Here is a 19,978-nt window from a genome sequence, read left to right as displayed (position 1 = left end):
GAAAAATTGGAAAAGACGATTCCGCACAAATCTACAAAAATTTGACATACTTCTTGCGGCAAAATCCGTGGACGTCTTATTAAACGTGAGAAGTGGCCCTAGTTGCTGGCGACTACATGAATAAAACCAAATTACGGCAGCTGTAAAAACACTAAGTAAAAAAAATATACATCGGAACTCATTTGAGTTCGAATATGAACCCGGGTCGTCAAGAGCTGAAGCAAAGAGTGGTACTACAGCCCTAACCCTTCCCCGTGCCAGGATGGAACAAGATTTATCCGGACGCGTCCCGCATGACAGGTGAATGTGATGGCATCGCCAACACGATGCAGCAGTGAAAAAGTCGAATAATCGCTGGCTTTCGCCTTCATCACTTAAGAGACTTAAGTGCCCGATAAAGGTTTCCGTGAACAATGAAAATAATATAGGTAATTGTTATATGCTACATCACAAAAGTCCCGCCCGAGCTACCATTTTCAAAATCTGTGCGCGATTTCACGTCGAGGCATTGATTTCAGAAAGCGTTTCCCTAACTGCAGATTAGTCGCATCACAACAAATTTACCCCGAAAAGCTGTGTTTTTTTCAATATTATACTGGTTAAAAAACAAACAAAAAAATTTTTCTTGATGTTTTTTTTTTCAACCCCTCATATCTCTAGTTTTACCGCGCAGTTATATAATAAACCATGGAAGTTGAATGTATAGAAATTGTTTTCGCGTCATTTATTGCTGAACTTAAATTTTTTAATCGCCGTGGTTGCATGCTGACGCCACCTGCCGTGACATCGCAAACCTTAGTGCGTGATCGAGCAGATTCCTCTCGACGATATTGAACGGGCCCTTGCGTAGTGGTTCCGCACGTCTCGTAGCCTCCGGAAGCCCCTCACTTTGACTTGGCTCTTCCGGTGACACGATCTAGTCCAGTCTTGGAAGTCGGCGTCAAACAGGGCTACGCCCACCTCCAGGTCCGGGAAGTCGTGAGATATGGCACACATCTGGCGGTAAGAAAAATAAAAAGGAAATAGGGCTAGCCTTCGAACTGTATCAGCTGCTACGTCATGGCCGCTGAATTCGCTCACTGTAAAACAGGTGTGGGGAGGAACTCGTGCGCACCAAACATAGCCAGAAATACACAGGCTCATGTTCTTAGAAAAGAAATTATTTGTATAGGTTTCAATTACATATTAAGGAAACAGGGAACTGGGTGTGTCTAATAACCGATTGGAAAGGATAAACATGAATGTTTCGTTGCTTGGAGAAAATGCCCCCGAAATATGTTTGTTTACACAATAATGGATATTGCTACGGGGCAGAAACTCTTAATCACTTGACGACAGGACGACAAACAAAAAAATTCAGAAAGCCATGAACGACAAAATGATAAGGTAAACAGACAGCGATAGAAAGCAAGCAGCATTGATTTACAGACACGAGTGCTGTGCGTCATATCTAAAATGCTCAATTTAGAAAAAAAGAAGAAAGAACGTAGTTGAGCATGCGACGAATAAGCAGGTATATATACCTGAATAATAGAAAGAACAGAATACCGCCATTAGAGGTCGACAACATAGGTAGACAGGATGGGTGACCATTAGCTAGTTTATTTCCACAGGCAGGCGGGGACAAAGTCCGCAGGATGCGGTTTCAGCCAGCAAGTGGTATTTCTACACGTCCTGACAACTCCCCGGCTTGTGTTCTTCCAATATCCCAGCATGAACGCCGAACGCGCAGCAGATGCGGTTGAGGCCTGATTTTTGGCAGTTTTACAGCATAAGCTGTACTCAGCGGGTGAATGAGTGAAAGTCTCATTCACACAAGGAGGGCCCAGGGGCCGGAAGGGGGAGAAAGGGGGAAAGGGGAGGGTAGAGGTGGTCACGAGGTGATGTTCATTTGAAGATCCTGGAGAGGAGTAGTCAGTTCCTGAATGCACACATAGGGATGGTAGACCCCGGCTAAACTACTTTTGCGAGGCCACTCTCGAGAGCGAAGCGCCCAAGGGCAGCAAGGAAATCGGGGTCGCTGAGTGCCGTGGGGGGTATCTCGCTTGGATTGGGTAGGACATTCGGCAGGATGGGGCGGAAGGATTGGTACGCAGAGCAGTGCCAAATAAGGTGGCTCAGGTTTGCTGTTGTAGCTGTGTTGCAATATGGGCAGTAGGGCGGAGGATCGCCGGTCGGGTGATGCCATTTTGTGGGGAGTCAATGCAGCGTTCGCGCGAAATTTGTTAATAAAAACTTCGGCAGGACGAGTTAGGGATGGGGCATTATGCAGGAAACCTACAGGGGTGGCAGCGGCAAGGCGGTTGTGCCTTGCCTGACGAACGTGATCCAGCTGTTGCCTGAGGGAGAGCGGGGGAGCAGGGGGGCTGCCAACCAGTGGAGGGGTTACTTGAAGACTCTCCTGCGCTGCGTCATGCGCAGCCTGGTTGCCGGAACCCTGAGCCATGTGTCCCGGTATCCACGCAACACGTTCAGGGGTACCATTGCGAGCAAGCAGACTAATCATATGTTGAATCTGGTGAACCAGAGGGTGATCGGAGAAGGTTTTCCGGAGCTCACGTAGCGTCTTTTGGGTTGTCCGTGTTTTGTCTCAACATGGACGAACCCCCTAAGCGTGCTTCACTGCGCACGAAGACGCTGTGTGGCGAAGCTCACCCTGGGAACCATCGATGGCTGCGTTTCTGGTAGACGCCAACTTACAAATAAAAAAAATGGCGGGTGATCACGACACTTCGTGCGAATTGACAGTATCAGTTGCCGAATAACTCGTTGATATTGTGCCGTGATGTTATTAAACCCTTCATTATTATCGCGTCTTGATTTTACTTACTTAATTGTCGATATATCCGCTTTCAGTGGGATATGCGAGCCATGGGATCATACCAATCATTGTGCTGGTGGTGACGCACGAGAGGCTGAAAAACCCGCACAATGATACACCGACGACTGCTGCTTGCATTGAATCTCTTTCTGGAAAGGTTTTTGTAGACGTTTCGAATTTTTCGGTAAATGTTTTGAAACGTTGAAACAAGGCTATGAGCGTCGCCCGGACATGTTTTAACTTGTATTTTCTCGCATTACGGTGATTGGGGTCATCAGCCTGTTTATGTCAGTCATCATGCTATCGCGAAAACATAGCTGGCAAATTGGTTGAAGCGCAGCCGCAATAAAGCAGCAGACCAGCTGACAGACTATAAAGCGACAAATGAAGCTCAAGTAGAACCGTGATTGCTGAACAATCGAATAGTCGAGCAAGGAGGCAGCGAATAATTTTCGACAACCAAGCAGTATGTATAAGCGTAATGACGCATTCGTTGTGGCGTGCGTGTGCTTCGCTATTCACCCGTTTGCATTTGGAGAAAGTGTTTAAAAGCGGAGTGTGTTTAGCGACTACATTCCCGACACTACGTGATTTTCTCTCCATTTAATAAGAGAAAGAAGCGGCAGCCACTTATGGCTCTTCATGTAGCACTTCATAGGCAAAAAAAGTTGCACAACACGCGCGGCTTTATATAAAAACAAGTACTTTTGTGCGCACTAGGATTCGCAATTTTTGTTTCTCTTCCTTACAGGGTAGGCGCTACCCCGCTTTTGTTTTAACGGCGAAGCTGTTTAGCAAATCGTAATTTTTCGTGTCCGCAGCTAAGAATACTAAGAAATTGCCGAGCGCGCGCACGCGAGCTCGGGCCTGGCGCGACCACCCGGCATTTAACAAAACCAAAAAAAAAAAAAAAAACGCCTAGTGCTCGTCTGTGCGCAACTCGCGACGACCGCCCACCGTCCCTTGCGCACGTTTAATTGTCAAGCCAGGCACACCCACTTAGGGAGATTGGGCAATATTGCGGCGACCACCCGAGAGTAAAAAAAAGAAAATGCCGAGCGCTCGTGTGTGCGCAACTCGCGACGACCGCCCACCGTCCCTTGCGCACGTTTAATTGTCAAGCCAGGCACACCCACTTAGGGAGATTGGGCAATATTGCGGCGACCACCCGAGAGTAAAAAAAAAAAAAAGAAAATGCCGAGCGCTCGTGTGTGCGTGCCTCGCGGCGACTGTCCAGCATCCCCTCGGCACGTTTATTTCTCAAGCAAAGCATAACCACTTGAAGATATTGGCCAAGATTGGCCAGAAAACTCCAGCGTTCGCCGTAATCGTGGCAACACTTGCTCGAAACGAGAAAGACACGTCATAGCATACGCCTCTCCAAGGTGATGTTCAATAATTTTCACTTAAAAAAATAAAAAAGAGAGAAAGAAATGGACGAAGCTCGCTCCTATAGCCATAAAGATGGAGTATTCGTTGCGTCGGCAAAAAAGAAGCAAACCGGCAGCAATCGTGAACTTAAACCTTCGTGATGGTCGTGATGATTGCGTAAAGCTTCGCTACTTTCAAGACATACAAGTTAGTGTGAGCTTCCTTCATTTTTTCTGCTAGCTCGGCGTTTTTTTGTTGTTGTTTTTGTTTGTTTCGCCACTTATGCCGTTCGCGAGAGAAGCGAAAGCCCTGTGGCCCACAGAGTTATTGGGTGTTCCTCTAGGGGCGCTACATACCGTGGCCAAGGTGATTTTGCTGCCTTATCTTGCTGTCTTATCCACTTTCATGATTAAGCAGCCCGTGACCACAATCCCCTTCAATCGACACCAAACAGTACGACACCGTTTTCGATAGGGTTTCAATAAAGTTTCAACCCATGTTCGACAATACGCACTAGCGCCGAGACGCTGCGGGAATTCCGCGCTAAAAGAAAATCAGCAGCAATGTGAGGATACTGATAACTGAAGGCCAAATGCTGCTACGCATAGCTTGTCCATGTTTCGAATATTTTCCCCACTCATGCCTTTTGCCGTATATTCGCTCCATGTAAGTGGCTTTGATTTCGCGTGTTCGAACGCGCAGGTATACAGTGGGGGAGCCACCGATAGCATCATCCGCAGGTATAACGTACAAATTTCCGCAACGCACCTTACGAATCACGGTGTCTCCATCGTCATACGTCGCTGCCCGTCCTTCGGGTCCATGAGCTATCATTGCGTATGAGCGATTGTCGACCTCGGCGTTAGCGAAGTAGTCGTGCTGCTCCGCGCACGCCTGTAGCAGGAAAGGGAGAGGTCTTTGAAAACAGTTGCAGTGGTGGGCCCTTGCTTTATCTCTTCCAAGCACGGCAAGGGGCAAGAGCACTAAGTCAAATACCCCACAAATATTTTGCTCAGATCTCTAAAATACATGCCGGCGTCAACTGGTCATTCAGCATTCGGTTTTCTCCCCCATTCCACTGTCGTTACTGTGACAACTCTCAGCGGTTCTTGGCTGCGCGACATCAGCGAAAATGAAGCAATAACGAATTTCTGGGGAAGGAAACACTGGCGTTACATGCTGCTTGTAATCTATATCGCGCTGCTAAGGGTGTCGTCATGTAGCGACGAACTGTGAATCACCGCGTAATGGTAGCTTTAAGAAAATCGCGCAGTCAGTTGTACCGGTGTTCAATTTCTGTCTCAGTCTTTCTGTCAAGTATTCGTCTGCTACCGAGGTTGTATATAGGCAGGAGTTTTCAAGTAAGATAGCGTTTATTGTCTTTACAATGTGAGTGCAAGTGGTCTGTCATCACGACAAATGTGGGCGATTGATGGTTCAATGCGTCGAAAAGAGGTGCTAAATAATGTGCGTAATTTACAGCCATAATTCGCAGGAGACGTAAACATGTATGGGTAAACTGAGAGGATAACAAGGTACTGCAGAATTTGATATTGAACGAGGCTTCCAGACAGTCACCTTCCATGTCAAAAGTACTGTAAAGGAGGTCGCAACAATGACTAATCGGTGTCTGCATATGACACACCACATGGGTTTCGGCCTAAGACGCTCAATAGCACCATGTCGGCGCAAAGTTATCAGTTGCTACGAAAGGTAAAAAAATGCGTAAGCTCGCCTTCTTTGAATTTAGGGAAAAGTTAGATTACGTATCTGAATTCGTAGCTACTTGTCCTTTTGTCGTATTTTTCCTTCGATATTTTTCTGTCAGCATTTATGCGTTATTCATTATTCCTGTTTCCATTATTTCATTATTCCTGACCGGCAAATAACGCTCAGATGCAGATTTCGCTGCACATTTCACTTTCGCGTTTTACCGTTTCTTATGACAGACAAATCAACCACAGTTTTTTAAATCATTTTTTCGCAACGAACGTTCAGTTGGTAGCCAGTGCTTCGCTGTGTATCGGCTTTCTTAGTCCCGTTTGGCGTCGTTTTCTGTCTAACCATTCATTTCACTCTTTGATTATGAGAAATTAATTTTATTCCCTCTAAAATTCCAGTACACCAGAAACTTTTCCCGGGCGATTTATTTCTCAACTGTTGTCGGGAAGCGAGGAAAACACTATCAGAATCCTTTAAGTCCCTCGTTACCAACCTGAATTATGTGATTCAGTTTGGGCACGAGGGACGTCAAACCTGAATTGTGTCTGTTGTCTTCAAGGGCGGTACATGACAAAAATACAACCGCATATACGTGGCTATCAGCATATTCGCGTACAGCAGCTATATGTGATGTAATTATATACCCACGCCTAATTCATATACTCTCTGTGGACGTGTCATGGCAGGCGAAGGGCTGTATAACTATCCTGAGGTCTCTTTTTTTTGTGGACGTGCCATGGCAGGCGAAGGGCTGTATAACTATCCTGTGGTCTGTTTTTTTTTTGTTGCGCAGAGTATTAAAAACCAGCGCATAAAAGAAGAAATGCATACTGGCAAAGTAGCAGCGGTACATGACGGCAATATAGTTCAGTGAATAGATGCGTTTTATATGCTACGTTTCTTTCAAAATTTCCGTTAGAAGGCAAACAGAGTAGCAGTGGTACGTAACGGGAATAAAGTTCAGTGAACGGAGGCCTTGCTGCGTGATGTTATTTTCAAAATTTCCATTTGAAGGCAAGCACAGTTGGTCTCGAAGAAGACGGTGACTGACTCTTAAAACATCTGCTTCAGCAAGATTTCCCTTCGTGCCTGCTCCACCGACTCTTCGTGCCTTCTCACCAAAAGGAAGAAGAACGAAAAAAAAAAACCCAGAAAGGATGGCGCCTGCTGTATCCGGCAATGCGCCGTTAAAGTGAGCGTTGTGAAAATAGGTAGACATTTAGAATCAGGATATAGAGCAAAAGAACGAAATAAGAACGAAAGCAGACATGCGAAGCTGTTCGTCGGCGTACACGATTTCTCTCTTGCCGTATCCTGTGAGTAAGAAGACGTACTACAAGTGACGCGAGGGTTTCGAGCAGTAAAGTCCAGGCTCACGTGCGTTGAATTCGCCACTAGGACCACAGCGGAGCCGTTCTTGTCGCAGGGCGCACCCTTGGTGCGGTGTCCGTTCGCTGTCTTGAACAACCGAAATGCCATCGTAAACGACACCATGAGGGAAGTATTCCAGGACGCTGTTTTGTGTTTCCTGCACAGCTTCATCGCATCAGCCTGCAGAAAAAAAGCCCCTTCTTGTTGGTGCGAGCGTCACCTGTTAGGGCGGTGTCAACTTTGAAAGAAGGGTAGCCAGCACGGCAGCGCCTCTTGGGTGTCACCGACTCGAGAAGTGTGATGAGGAGATCAGCACAATAAAAGCACCGTTATCCCCAGATGTCAGCAGCCGTGCGCGCATCAGGAACACATCCTTGGCTTTAAGCGATTACGAAATTGAGTACTTAAAAGGCACGTACAGCTAGAGGGCATGAAAAATTGTGTACTTGTTGATATTGGATTCTTGCTAAGCACTTCGCTTGATGTTACTCGTGTGATTTCATTGTTTGAGGCGTAGCAACCGCATGTGGATTTTTTGTTTGTCAGTTTCGCGCCGGGTGCGCGCACGATCTTCACGTGAATACATTAGCCGACCGATTTTTCGGACTTGGAGGGGAACGAAAAATAGTCCAAATAAAAGAGCAGTCCGAAAAATCACGGGTCATTACTCCTTTGGCACAGCTGGCGGTTCTTCGGGAATGTCCGGAATATCCAGCAAGTCCGAAATTTTGGAGTCCGAAAAAACGGTCGGCTACTGTGTATGTTTCTGTACATCACGAATAAAACGTTTAGCTGCGATAAAGCGCTCGCCTCGATAATTCCCCTCCTCTGTGGTGTTGTTTTGCGCTACATTCGGAGATGAATTGCGTCCAAATTGCCCAACTTCCTACCATACTGCTCCAACGTGACGATCTGACCCGTCCACATATACACGTCCTGGGGTAGAAAGGGAGCGGCCACTCACCATGCCCATCAGGCAGTCGCCTCCCGTAGGCTTGCTGTAAGACGTCGGGGCTGCAATACAACACACCCGGGAGTTGCCAGTAGGACTGTTATGAAACAGGTGCGTCCTCAAAATAAGGCCGTCGAGACTAAAAGACCTGAAAAACGAAGGCAACGTGTTTCTCAGGTTTGTCGTTCCTCTCGTCAACGAACGGAATCAGTGATGCATTTCTGTGTGAATGACTGCTCATTTGCAGAGGGGAGAGTGAAAGTAAGAGATGGGGCGGGAGGGGGGATTAGTTTTTTCCCGTTTATCGAGCTCTGGAGGAAATGCCCCGTCGTTGCAGCGTCGTTGTCGCCACCCGTCCGCAAGAGACTGAAAGCGCCAGCTGGTGTAACTAGTCACGGGCCCCCGCCACCCCCTCCTCCTGAGCCAGTAGCGAATCTCTCTCTCCGTATTCGCCATAGAGTTTCATACTAATATATACTAGAGGGAAATCTGGCGCTGCATTCGCGTGCCGCCGTGGGTGGCGCCATTGCAGCTAGCGACGTTCCTCGCCTCCTTGGCTTGGTTAGCCACATGGCTTCTTTTTCATCTTGAAGCCAAAAGGGGTAACATTGTTTTTCTGTTCATCTTTCACAAAGCTTCTAAGTAATCCCTGGCAAATCAATCTTTATGGAGCTTTTATTTTTTGATAACCGAACAAATTCGATTAATTTTCTGCAGTAATATTGTTGCATTTTTGCAGCCAAAGCCAACTTTTCAGCCTGTCCGTGAGCCATGCCAAGGACAAGTGGAACGTGCCTGCCCGGTACATGACGGCACGCTCGCCGAAGCGCGGCTCCCCTAGACGGTGGCGCCACATTTCCCTCTAGTGTATATTAGTATGAAACTCTATGGTATTCGCCACCATCACGTAAGCATTTTGAAGCGTGCGGCGAATGTTCCAGTCGCGAAAGAGAGAGCAGCATGAGGGGATGAGCGGCTACACGGAGTATGCACACTAACGTGGCATAAACATTAATCTCGGTCGACGTCGACATTTTTTAATGAGTTTATAATACGTTTTTAGTCGTTAGTCATCGCTTTTAGTGCGCAGGCACTATAGGAAGGTCGACGACCAGAAATGTGTGCGGGTCTCTGAAGCCAGAGAGAGAGAGAGAGAGAGAGAGAGAGAGAGAGAGAGAGAGAGAGAGAGAGAGAGAGAGAGAGAGAGAGAGAGAGAGAGAGAGAGAGAGAGAGAGAGAGAGAGAGATGCTTTATTGGAAGAGAAACAGAAGTCGACTCAGACGATAACTGCCTCTCGCGTTGAGGGCACCTCACTCAACACTGAGCCGAGGAGGAGGATAGACAGAAAGTGCGTGTGCTCTGAAGCGAGAGCGGACAAACTTGGGAAACAGACAGTAAAATAGCCCGAGTGTTGAACGTTGGATGAAGACTTATAGTACAACAGAGAACAACAAACAGGACGCTTGATGACAGCACGCGCCACGCATGCACATTCGAGGAGTGCCGCGGTGAGGCGGCGATCTGGTGAGCGTGTTTGTGTTCGCGGCCTCCGCGACCGGCAACGGCGCCGAAGAAGGAAGAGGAGCCGCACCGGTAGGGGAAAGGGCAAATGGCGCTTCTAAAAAAAATAGTGGTGAGGAAGAGCAAGAAGGTATGCCGAAGGACGAAGTATTTGAGCAAAAAAAGAAAAAAAGTAAGAGAGCCTGGGCAGCGCGAAACAGGTGCGGAGCTCATTGAAGGTGGCCGTGAGGTGTAGGCGATAGAGCTCAGAAGAGAGCACTCTGTAAGAGAGCGGTAGAGATAACACATCATCCCCGCTATGAAGGGGATATCAATCAATCAATCAATCAATCAATCAATCAATCAATCAATCAATCAATCAATCAATCAATCAATCAATCAATCAATCAATCAATCAATCAATCAATCAATCAATCAATCAATCAATCAATCAATCACGATCAATCAATCAATCAATCACTCACGATCAATAAATCAATCAATCACTCACGATCAATAAATCAATCAATCACTCACTATTATTCAATCAATCAATCAATCAATCAATCAATCAATCAATCAAACAATCAATCAATCAATCAATCAATCAATCAATCAATTCACCGGAACACGACCAAGAGAGATCAAACAGGAAGAATTTGTACTGTGTCTGATGTATACACGTTGAAGAAAACAAGCAATACCGATTTGGCCCGCTCGATAACGCGACTGAACAAAATTAGGCACACTTGACACCTGGAACGAATCTGCACGAGATCGTAGCTCAATTTTTTGTGTGATTCTCCGTGCTCCGTCCGGTGTGTTACGTAGAAATGTTTAAGGTGCATTCCTCCATTTAGGCACTTGTTTTCAAAACGCAAGTCATCAATAGGCAGCGACACACACAAGCAAAACTCCAGATAATTCAAAACAAAGAAAAAAATTGGTCAAAGTTGACTAGCGGCAGAAATCTGTCTAGAACATCGCTTACCGACTACCCCAATACGGCAGGTAACAGCAGACTAAAAAATTCCCGCAGTTCTGGACGAGAACTGGCGGTTAAGTTAAGAAATAACAAACCAGAATTTCTTTCGTCCAATAAACACCTAAGGCTACTCCAGTTTGAAACCAGTCGATTGCGGGAACATATGTAAAGATATTAACGTTGGCTAGCTTTCGCATCCTAAGGTATTGTCTTACTTCAGGTGCTTTTCGAGCGCCTTGAAGACGTCCGTGCGTGCTCGGGCCCAAGGGGTGACACCCAGAAGGATTAAACCACGTCGTTGTTTATGTCCATGCTGGCCACTACCAAGAGTGTTTTGTACCCTCCTAAAAACCTGAGAAAAAATACAAATGTTCAATGCACGACAGAAATCTCACAAAAGGAATTTTAACCCGCGCAATCAAATTTCTACGTACTTATCTACGCCAACAACGAGTCGCTTCACCCTTGTACACGCACAATACTGCGGTCTTTGAAATCGGCATTATATTTGACGTGAGAGCGCTCTGTGCCCCACCTAGTAAAATGACGTCTGCCATTCTGTCGGAGTGCGAAGCCTGTCAATAAAAGTAGCAAAAGAATGCCACCAGAGAAAGAAAGGGCGTTGCTAGGCAACGCCTTCCGTTGCGTTTCCCGCCCGGCTGGACTTTTTAAAGGATACGGAACTCTCGGACCGGCTGTGATGCTGCCAATGCTGTCCATGGTGCGCGGCTTGTAGAACGTCATCTTATTCTTCCTTTCCATCTCTTTTTCTGTCCATCCACTGTTCTGTCTATCCTCCCCCTTGGTTAAGGTGCCCTCAGCACGAGAGGAAGTTATCGGCTGAGTCGACTTTCGTTTCTCTTCCAGTAAAGCAACTCTCTCTCGTGCCAGGCCCAACAGCTGCTGCATGCTTTAATCAAGAGCGCGGTAGCTGCTTAGGATGCACACAGGAAATTCTGAAATAATCATAAGTTGCTATCCCTAGAGCACAACTTGTCATTAATTCTAAATAGATGCGCTTTTGGAGCTAATTTTTCTTTAGGACAGCTAAAATTATTTTTCGCCACTAAAGAGTAAAGTGGAAACAACCATTTGTGGAATGATAAACGTAAATAGTTTTACTTCTTGCAACGCAAATGTTTTTGCTGATACCCCATTTCTTTAGTTATTTCCCCTTCTTTTATACATTCCATTCCCATTTATAAATTCTCTTGATGCATTTTTATACATTTTTATACAAATTAATGTTTTTATACTTCAGAGTGTTGTGACGTTGTATATTTGCATTTTGTTTGTATTTGTGAAATTGCATTATTGAGAAATTATGTACTGAAACTGTTACCTCCTCTGTATTACATTGTGTAAAAGGCAGTTTGCTATCCATATGTTTCCTCTGAAATGTTAGAGCTTGTATAAAATTTTCCTGCGTCATACTGCCACTGTCGTGTAAGGGTTCATGGCCTCAGTCAAGCGTTTAAGTCTGCTTTTAGCCCATGGGAACCTCCAGATGTATTTCCGGGAAATAAACCGATTTATTTATTGATTGACTACAGTATGAAGATCAGGTTAACGTTGATATAGCGGTTTTAGGGCTTACGTGGCCTCGTCTACGTGGATTTGTACGTACAACACACCGTCATTATCGCCTCAACGTTCTCCCAGTAGTTTCAGAGAAGGGATGCGCCAAGTACTTCAAGCGATATCGAAGACCAGCGTCGCGTTCGTCCAGTTGAGTCACAGCGTAGACGACTCCAAGCTCAACGTGCGTCCTTTGACTCAAAATTGAGGAGGGCAAAAGTAATAAAAAATGGAAAAAAAACCAGGATAAGTAAGTATAACGAAGCGGTGCTACCCCTGCTCGATCGAGCACTACCATTCGCATTCACCTTAGTGAAACGCTTTCGATTTTCTGGCCCCTGATAAAGGTGCGTGGCGTAATTGCGAAGTAGAAGTAGAATTTAAGGCGGTTCTTACCCTAAGAAGGTCGAACGTCAGCTGAATTCGTTGAACCTCTTTGTCCCGGGAGTGCACGTAGTCGGCATCCAGAACACCGTAGTGGTAAACCCGATTTTGCTGCCAATATTGCTTCAATTTCCTTTCCCCACGACGTTCTACGATGTCGCGTTTTGCAGCTCCTGCATTTCTGAAAATATATAAAAAAACTAGAAATCACGATAAAGTGTAACAGAAGGACGAAAATGAAGTAATAAAAGCAGAATTTGTGCTCACTTCTTCCTAACGATGTACGAAAAGCTGTCGATTATCGAGTTTAGCTCTGAGCGAGGCGGTCAGAAGTGGCTGGAACGTGTAATTTTCACGACAGCGCAAACGGTAATTTCAATCGGAAGTGAACCAACCGTGAATTTTCTGTTCGATGCTCACGACCTATCCAACAAACAAACGCCGCGAACAAAAATAATGTATATAAAAGCTAAACAAGACAGATATATAAAAAAAGTCCTTTATATGTGGCCTTTCAGGTTTATTTTAATATTTACTTTAAATATGTCGGTGTCGAATGAGTTGCTTTACTGACCAAATTGTCTTTTACGTCCATCCATTTCGCCTGTCGTAATTCAGTTCTCCGTCGAATAAAAGAAAATGAGGCGTGAAATTGCATGGGTGTGTGATAAGTTTTCAAGGAAGCCATCGGCACGCCAACCTTTAAATTTCTTTGCTATAACCTGATAAAGAACCAAACTTTCAAAATTTAGTTGCGTAATTGGGAAGACTTTAGGCTGCACACTCTAGGCGCACGATGATACGAATGATGATGATTCCGAATGATGATACCGCAAAAACCGCCGGAGCAGACTCCTGCTGCCTTTTTCGGGGGTTCGTGTCAGCTCCTACGTTTATTACGCAAATGAGAAACCCGTTTTCTCAGTCGCAAAGAAGAGGTTCTCCACCCCGCTCCTGATAAACGTATTAGGTGAGCCAAGCAATACTGCAGCGTTTTATGAGTGGTGTTAGCTCACCGGTACGTGACCGATATCCCGCTTTCGGTTCTCGACGACCGAGCGGCGCGGTCTAAAAATGCCCGGGTCTTGTTCGCGCTGTCATCGGCGAACCCGTCACCGCCTCTGACCGAGCGGTAATAGTGCGTGAAGAAGAGGTAGTCGCACAGGCCGTCCTCGGGAATCATGCCTCCGCTGTGCAGGTCAGACCCACCCACGGTACACACCAAGGGATGCTGTCCCATAGGGTGCTCTGCGAGACAAAAAAGAAAAAAAAAAGAAAGAAAAGAAGACGCAATCATGGAGGTTGTAAGTGGATCCAGCTGTTTCGAAGCGCACCAATATCGGCTTCTTGCGCTCAAGCGCTCAGATGTCGTATTGGCGGGCATGCGACACGGGTGACCTTACAAAGCGAAAGCCTATTTGCTTCTGCTTCGTATGCTCGTGTCTGCGCAGGCATCGCTCGAAGGCAGCGGCGTGCGCCGCATTTATTTCCAGGAGGAACGGGATCAACGAGAACAAAGAAAAAGAACACGACAAGCGGAGAAAAGTAGAGAAAAACTAAATTCAGAGTGAACGAAAAGTGAAGACTCAGTTATTCGGGAGGCGTGCTCTACATATCCCTCGGGTTAATCCCTGCGTTTTTGCGTTGACCGAACTGAAAAAAAAAAAAAATAGCCGATCGTAGTGGTGACGAGACATTCTGTTATGAGGTAGGTACACGTCTTGAACTTCCCGTATACATCTAGCGGCATCTACAGCTTCGCTTTAAAAACAGACGCTGTTATGTTGAAGAACTACAGAAAGGCCCTGAGTTCGGCCTTCCAGTGCCCAAGCCATAGCCAATATTTATCACTTTGATTTCCTGCAGGGCTCGATACCTCCGCAAACGTATCAATACTCTTAAGTAATTCGGAACCAATTACGGGCTGTGTAAATGTCTCTACTAATTCGCATATGTATAACGTTCTTTGCCACAAAACCAAGGATAATAGAGAGTCACCAAGCGGCATAATCCCGCCCTCCCGCTAATTCCAAATTCAACTCGTGAAACGAAGCTATTTTTTTTCTTTTGCATACCACCGCCTGGTACCGCAGTGTTTGAAAAGCCCCTAACTAAAGCGTAAGGTACGTCCGGAGAAATATTCTTAGTCTAATTTCATTCGGTTATAATGTATACAAGGAAAACAAACCAGTTTCTGGTCGAACTGTCGTGTAAGTATTCCAAGACCGCACAACAGGACCGCACTTGAGCGAAACAAGGACACGCCAAGTACGGAATCCTATTTGCGATAATCAGCGATCCGTCATTTCACACACTGCTGCACACTGCAGGCGAAGCGCCTCTTCTATCGCTCGGGTAATATATCGATTGCCTCATCCCCGCTAAGGTCGTCATGATTGGCTGGTGGCCCCCCTTCTTGATGGCCTTTATTTTGTCTTTATTCCAGCTTGCAAGATGCAGTTGCGCGCATCTGCGACCTTTGTAGGAGCTCGAGGGTCTCCGATTAAATTGATTACCTCTCTAGCAATTTACGCTGCGTGCTCCACTAAGCGTAAATCAGCTGCTGGAGCGTAAATTATCGTGCTGGTCACGGGAAGTTTCTCAATGGAAATGGCAGTTCTACGACCTCCTCGAACCATCTTGGGACATTTGTGGAGTAGCGCCGCTAGCGGCCACGGAGGAAACCTGAAAATGAACAAGGAAACAAATTTTGCAGCCTGAGCTACAATGGCCGAGGTTGAGCAGTTTCGCGTGGCTCCTGGAGAGCCGTGCTGCGCATGTGCGAGGAGCAGTGACGTCTTATGGCACGCAGCTGGCGCGCCAGAGCCGCCGCCACAGCGATTGGATTGGATTAGATCGGATCTGACAGGATCGAATTGAATTGAATTGGATTGGATTGAATTGGAAATCGTTTTAGCAGCAGTAATCATGATAATCAGCTAATCCTACACAACCAGGAAACCTAAGAAAACCAGCTGAACATTAGGTCACGCTTCGTATATCCTGGCATAGCCGAGCTAAGCCGATCATAGCCGAGCACTGCTATTTTTTTTTTAAATTTATAACTCTGGAAGTGTAATACACCGTAGTTACATCTGGGCTGTGAGGCGCGCCATAGTGAAGGACTACGGATTGATTCAGACCACCTGGGAACGTTTAACGTGCGCCGAAATGTCGGCGCACAGACGTTTTTGCTGCTTTTCGCCAGTATCAGAAAAATGTCCGCCGCAGCTGCGATCGTGCCTACATTCTTGTGCTGAGCAGCACACCACCATAGCCACTGAGCCACCACAGCGGTCGGAAACCAAATTTTAGCCGATGAAAGTTGTAAGGGCAGTTGCTGAATGGTTCTGGAGGTAATAGTTCTATGGAATCAGCCAGTAGAGCACAAGTGCAAGGGTATACCTCTAAAAACACAAAAACTTCACGTCCTTTTTGCGGTTTTATATCTAGAAAACAAAACAAAACTCGAAGATGCTTAATTAAAGGCAGTAAAATTTTTAAAAATGCGAATGAGAAAGTGTATAAAAAGGGGAGTTTGTGTTGTTCCGGGGCACTTGGTTGGAGCGAACCATAGACTACTGCCAAGAGAACTCCTTCAATTAAGAAGATTTAAATACGTTTGAGGAAAGATTTGTCGAAAGACATCGCTTATTTTGCCGTGGTACTCTGAATGACGGCGTCTACGTTTGAGTATTAAAGTCGGGTGATTATCTTGCTGCGACATTTCCTGTATTTGTCAAACAACAGCATGTGTTCAGAACAGACGTAAAAAAGTTATTTACAGTCTTACTGCGAGCGCTTCCTTCGGCAGCCGCGTGATATCGATGCCTTGCAGTTTCCAGGGGTATCATTTATGAAATTCCCACAAAAGCTACTTATGAACGTGCGCCAAATGATGTTATTTATTCATTGCTTCGCAAACTAGGTCAGGCATTTCTCATGCACCAGTGTGGAGCGGGAGTGAGTACGGCGTGGGTTGGTCGGGCTGGCGTTATCACTGAACCCATAAGCGCTTCTCTCGCAGTTCATGTGAGGCAGGCTCAAATAAAACAAGCAAGAATTGTGTAAATGTGTGCAGTAACATTTGTGGTGTTACAGTCCTATTTTTTTGGTTTTCGGGCACTAATAGGAAACCTTCGATTGAAGAAAAGGTATGTGCAAATTTCATTCCAGTTGAAAAAGAAGTGTTTGAATTACACTATACATGTACAGTCATTTAATTCTGTCAGGCTTTGTCAATAACACTTCATACCAAATGAAGTTTTGTATACAAAGAGGTGCCTTAGTCAGGTAGATTGTACAGTGCAAAACAAAAAAAAAAACACGGACTGCGAAAAGGCACGACACAAGAGCGGCCTTGTGTCGTGTCTTTTCGTAGGCCTTGTGTCGTGTCTTTTCGTAGTTTATTTTTTACGCTGAACTGTACATATTGGAACACCAACTAGGCCAGTCGATAACGTTACTCAATCACAGATTACGTAAATTGCATAGATTACATGGATTACCGCTGTACACCGAAGCCCGTGATTTTCACAATACACTCGGATGTGTTTGCTCGCTTGTCTTTGTCAATAGCATTTCTCAGAATACAGTATTACTCGAGTGGAAAGCTAAGGTTTCATTCTAAGAGATCACCCGGATATTGCATACAAGAGCGCGCGGCAAAGTGTAGACAAATAGCGCCGACAAAAGCATGCGTTTCTCGCAAACGATTATTTATTTATTTATTTATTTATTTATTTATTTATTTATTTATTTATTTAGTTATTTATTTATTTATTTATGTTTGTTTGTTTGTTTGTGGAATACTGCAGGCCAAAAAGTCCTGCAGTATTCCACAGGCCAAAAAGGCCTCCACAATATCAGTACACGAGTGACACAGCTTGACTACAATATATCTGCGTAAGAGGATTGATAGCGAGTAGAAGAAAACATCAAATCGAAGAAATCAAGCAATATTCGGAGTGGGGGTCAGGATTCAAAGAATTAAACATTTGCTCAACAATGTCAGGCGAATTGTCAGGCGGCCCACCTGCAATGCGCGACCCCAGCTCTGCCCGTCGTGCCAGGTCTTCGGCCTCTTCCAGTTCCGGAATCGAGGTCAGCGCGCCTTCAGCGGTCAGGTTCTCGCGTTCGCCAAAGTCACCCAGCGGGCTGGTTCGGTCCGGTGGTCGAACTGTGCGGCGACTCTTCCTTCGCTCAATGTTGTGTTTCCTGTCATGTTCTGCGGCCGGAAGAAAACATATATTTACAATCCCAAGTATCAAGCAAGCGGACACAGGTGAAAAATAGTAACGAAGTTCTACTCAAGTTTTGGCAAGTAAGCTTGCCTTCATCAAAGTAGATATCAGAATCAGAAGGCAACTTTGCCGAGACGTAAGTATAAACTTCGAACAAAGAAAGCCGATTTCCGGCAGTACCCGTCAGAGCAAAACGGCTCCTTCAGAAGGTTTTCATAGTAGCTGTAAAGAGAACAAAAAACACATTTGGGTTCGCGTAGTATGTGAACCCTGGTCTCCAGAGCTGGAGTCTAGCGTGTTACTACTTCACTAACGCGGCACTATGCCATAGGGGAACAGGACTTACCCCGGTATTCTGAGTCCCTCCTCCGCTTGAGCCTCCGGTCGAGGAGATCCTTGAAATCGATCTCGCCATGCATCAGCATTGCGGAATCCTCCCTCAGCCCAGTGTAGGGAGAAAATGAAGTGGAGGAGGGATTCAGCTTACGGCCCTTAGCCTGGCGCGTGATCGCGATCCCGAGAAAGTATAGAGACATTACGGAGCACTTCGCACAGGGAAGAAGGGGGTATACCCACAACCACACTCAAAACTGATTAGCACAGTAAGCGCGGTCCTGCACAGGCAACTACAAACGAACACGTTCCCGCGTGGAAGTTTATTCATGCGATGTACCCAGCAAGCTACGACTTGGAACACAAGCACTGATCCGTCGCGAACACCCTGTACAACACGGTGTGGGAGTGTGCGGGCACCCAAGTACCACCCATTCACTAACCAAGCGAAGAAGAGTGGGAGGCCCAGCGCGCCAGCATCAACTCTGAAGACCAACTCTGGCTTGTGGAAAGAGCCGGGCGGACGGCCACGGTAGGTTGGCCTAGCCACGGCTCATGGCATCCCGGACTAGGGACGTCACCCACAAAGGGCGGTATACAAGTCGTGTGCTCCCATCATAAAATTTTTTACTACTACTATTACTATGACTAATACTATCAACTGATGAATAATTAATGACGTGTGGTTACAGGTGCAAGTAATACTTGATTACTAATTGATTGTAATGATTATTAATTCGGCATTAATGCTTAGTAAGGTGAAGTATGGCGGATTTAGGTGGATTAAGATGGATTAAGGTAATTAAAGGTGGGTTAAGCCGTATTAAATTAACATTGGCTAATGTATATTAAAGTAGATAAAAATAGAAAAAAAAGGGCTGTAACGTAGTGTAGCTACTGTGCCGACCTGTGCGCGCGTATATAAAAGGTACCCGTCACAATAGTACGCAGGCTTTGTCCCTTAAAGCTAGTTAATCCGCAATAGCCGGTGCCCCGTCTGGCGGGACAAATGAAAAGCGCCACTGGCCAGGCCGGCTCCAGAGGGAGAATGAATGAATGAATTTATTGTTAAAAGGGAAAGGAAAGACCACCCGCAGGCGTACTTTGTCTCACCTAATGGTGGACACCAGAACGCCTGCTGGTGTGGGGTTGAGGGGAATCGAGAACACAGATGTACAAGAAAGGGAGGAGAACAGAGGAAGCGAATCGCGAATTGTTTAAGCGTATACGAGCTACTTATTCCCCTAGTTCGCCCTCGGGTTTCCGTATAGAAGTAGCGTTTGTACCTTTGACAAGCATGTAGCTGCCGATGACCACAGCGAATGCCACCACGATAATGAGGACGTCGTACATCTTGATGTTGCTGAAACCGGAAACGTAATTATTGTAAGGTTTTGTAGAAGGAACGGTACGGCTCGATAAGGATTCAAAACTGAATGTACTGTTTAGCGGGAACACACACGTGCAAAAAACAAATATTCGAGTTAATAAACTCATGCACACTAAACGAAACTACAAAAATCCTCCTAATGGCTCGAGTCTCCTAGAGCGTCCGGCACCCGAAGGGCGTCTACAGGACCTAAAGGCGCGGCGACCGCTACGCATCTCGGAGCGGCGAAGTCAGAGAAGCCACGTCTTCCAAGTCATGAGCGGACCGAACCATGAGCGTGTCGTTTTGAACGTGCGTTTGAGCGAACTTTCGCGTTGCGCGTTTCGGT

The 19,978-nt window shown here is 46.0% G+C and overlaps 1 protein-coding gene across 1 annotated transcript; it reads right to left on the bottom strand.

Annotated features, from left to right (window-relative positions):
- Nucleotides 1-725: 725 nt before the first annotated feature.
- On the bottom strand, nucleotides 726-19,625 carry LOC144175178 (uncharacterized). The gene is made up of 9 exons (XM_077704283.1): nucleotides 19,547-19,625; nucleotides 17,720-17,911; nucleotides 13,701-13,932; nucleotides 12,697-12,865; nucleotides 10,938-11,074; nucleotides 8,250-8,385; nucleotides 7,292-7,465; nucleotides 4,961-5,086; nucleotides 726-996 (listed from the first exon to the last, which is right to left on the bottom strand). Exons 1-9 carry the CDS (start codon nucleotides 19,611-19,613, stop codon nucleotides 796-798), a joined length of 1,434 nt encoding a protein of 477 aa, XP_077560409.1. The 5' UTR covers nucleotides 19,614-19,625; the 3' UTR covers nucleotides 726-795.
- Nucleotides 19,626-19,978: the final 353 nt, after the last annotated feature.

Source organism: Haemaphysalis longicornis, unplaced genomic scaffold (assembly GCF_048455015.1).
Source record: "Haemaphysalis longicornis isolate Haplotype H1 unplaced genomic scaffold, Haemaphysalis longicornis Haplotype H1 scaffold_3, whole genome shotgun sequence".
Classification (NCBI taxonomy): Eukaryota; Metazoa; Arthropoda; class Arachnida; order Ixodida; family Ixodidae; genus Haemaphysalis; species Haemaphysalis longicornis.
Note: the sequence above shows the minus strand (reverse complement) of the source record. Positions and strands in the feature narration are given on the sequence as shown.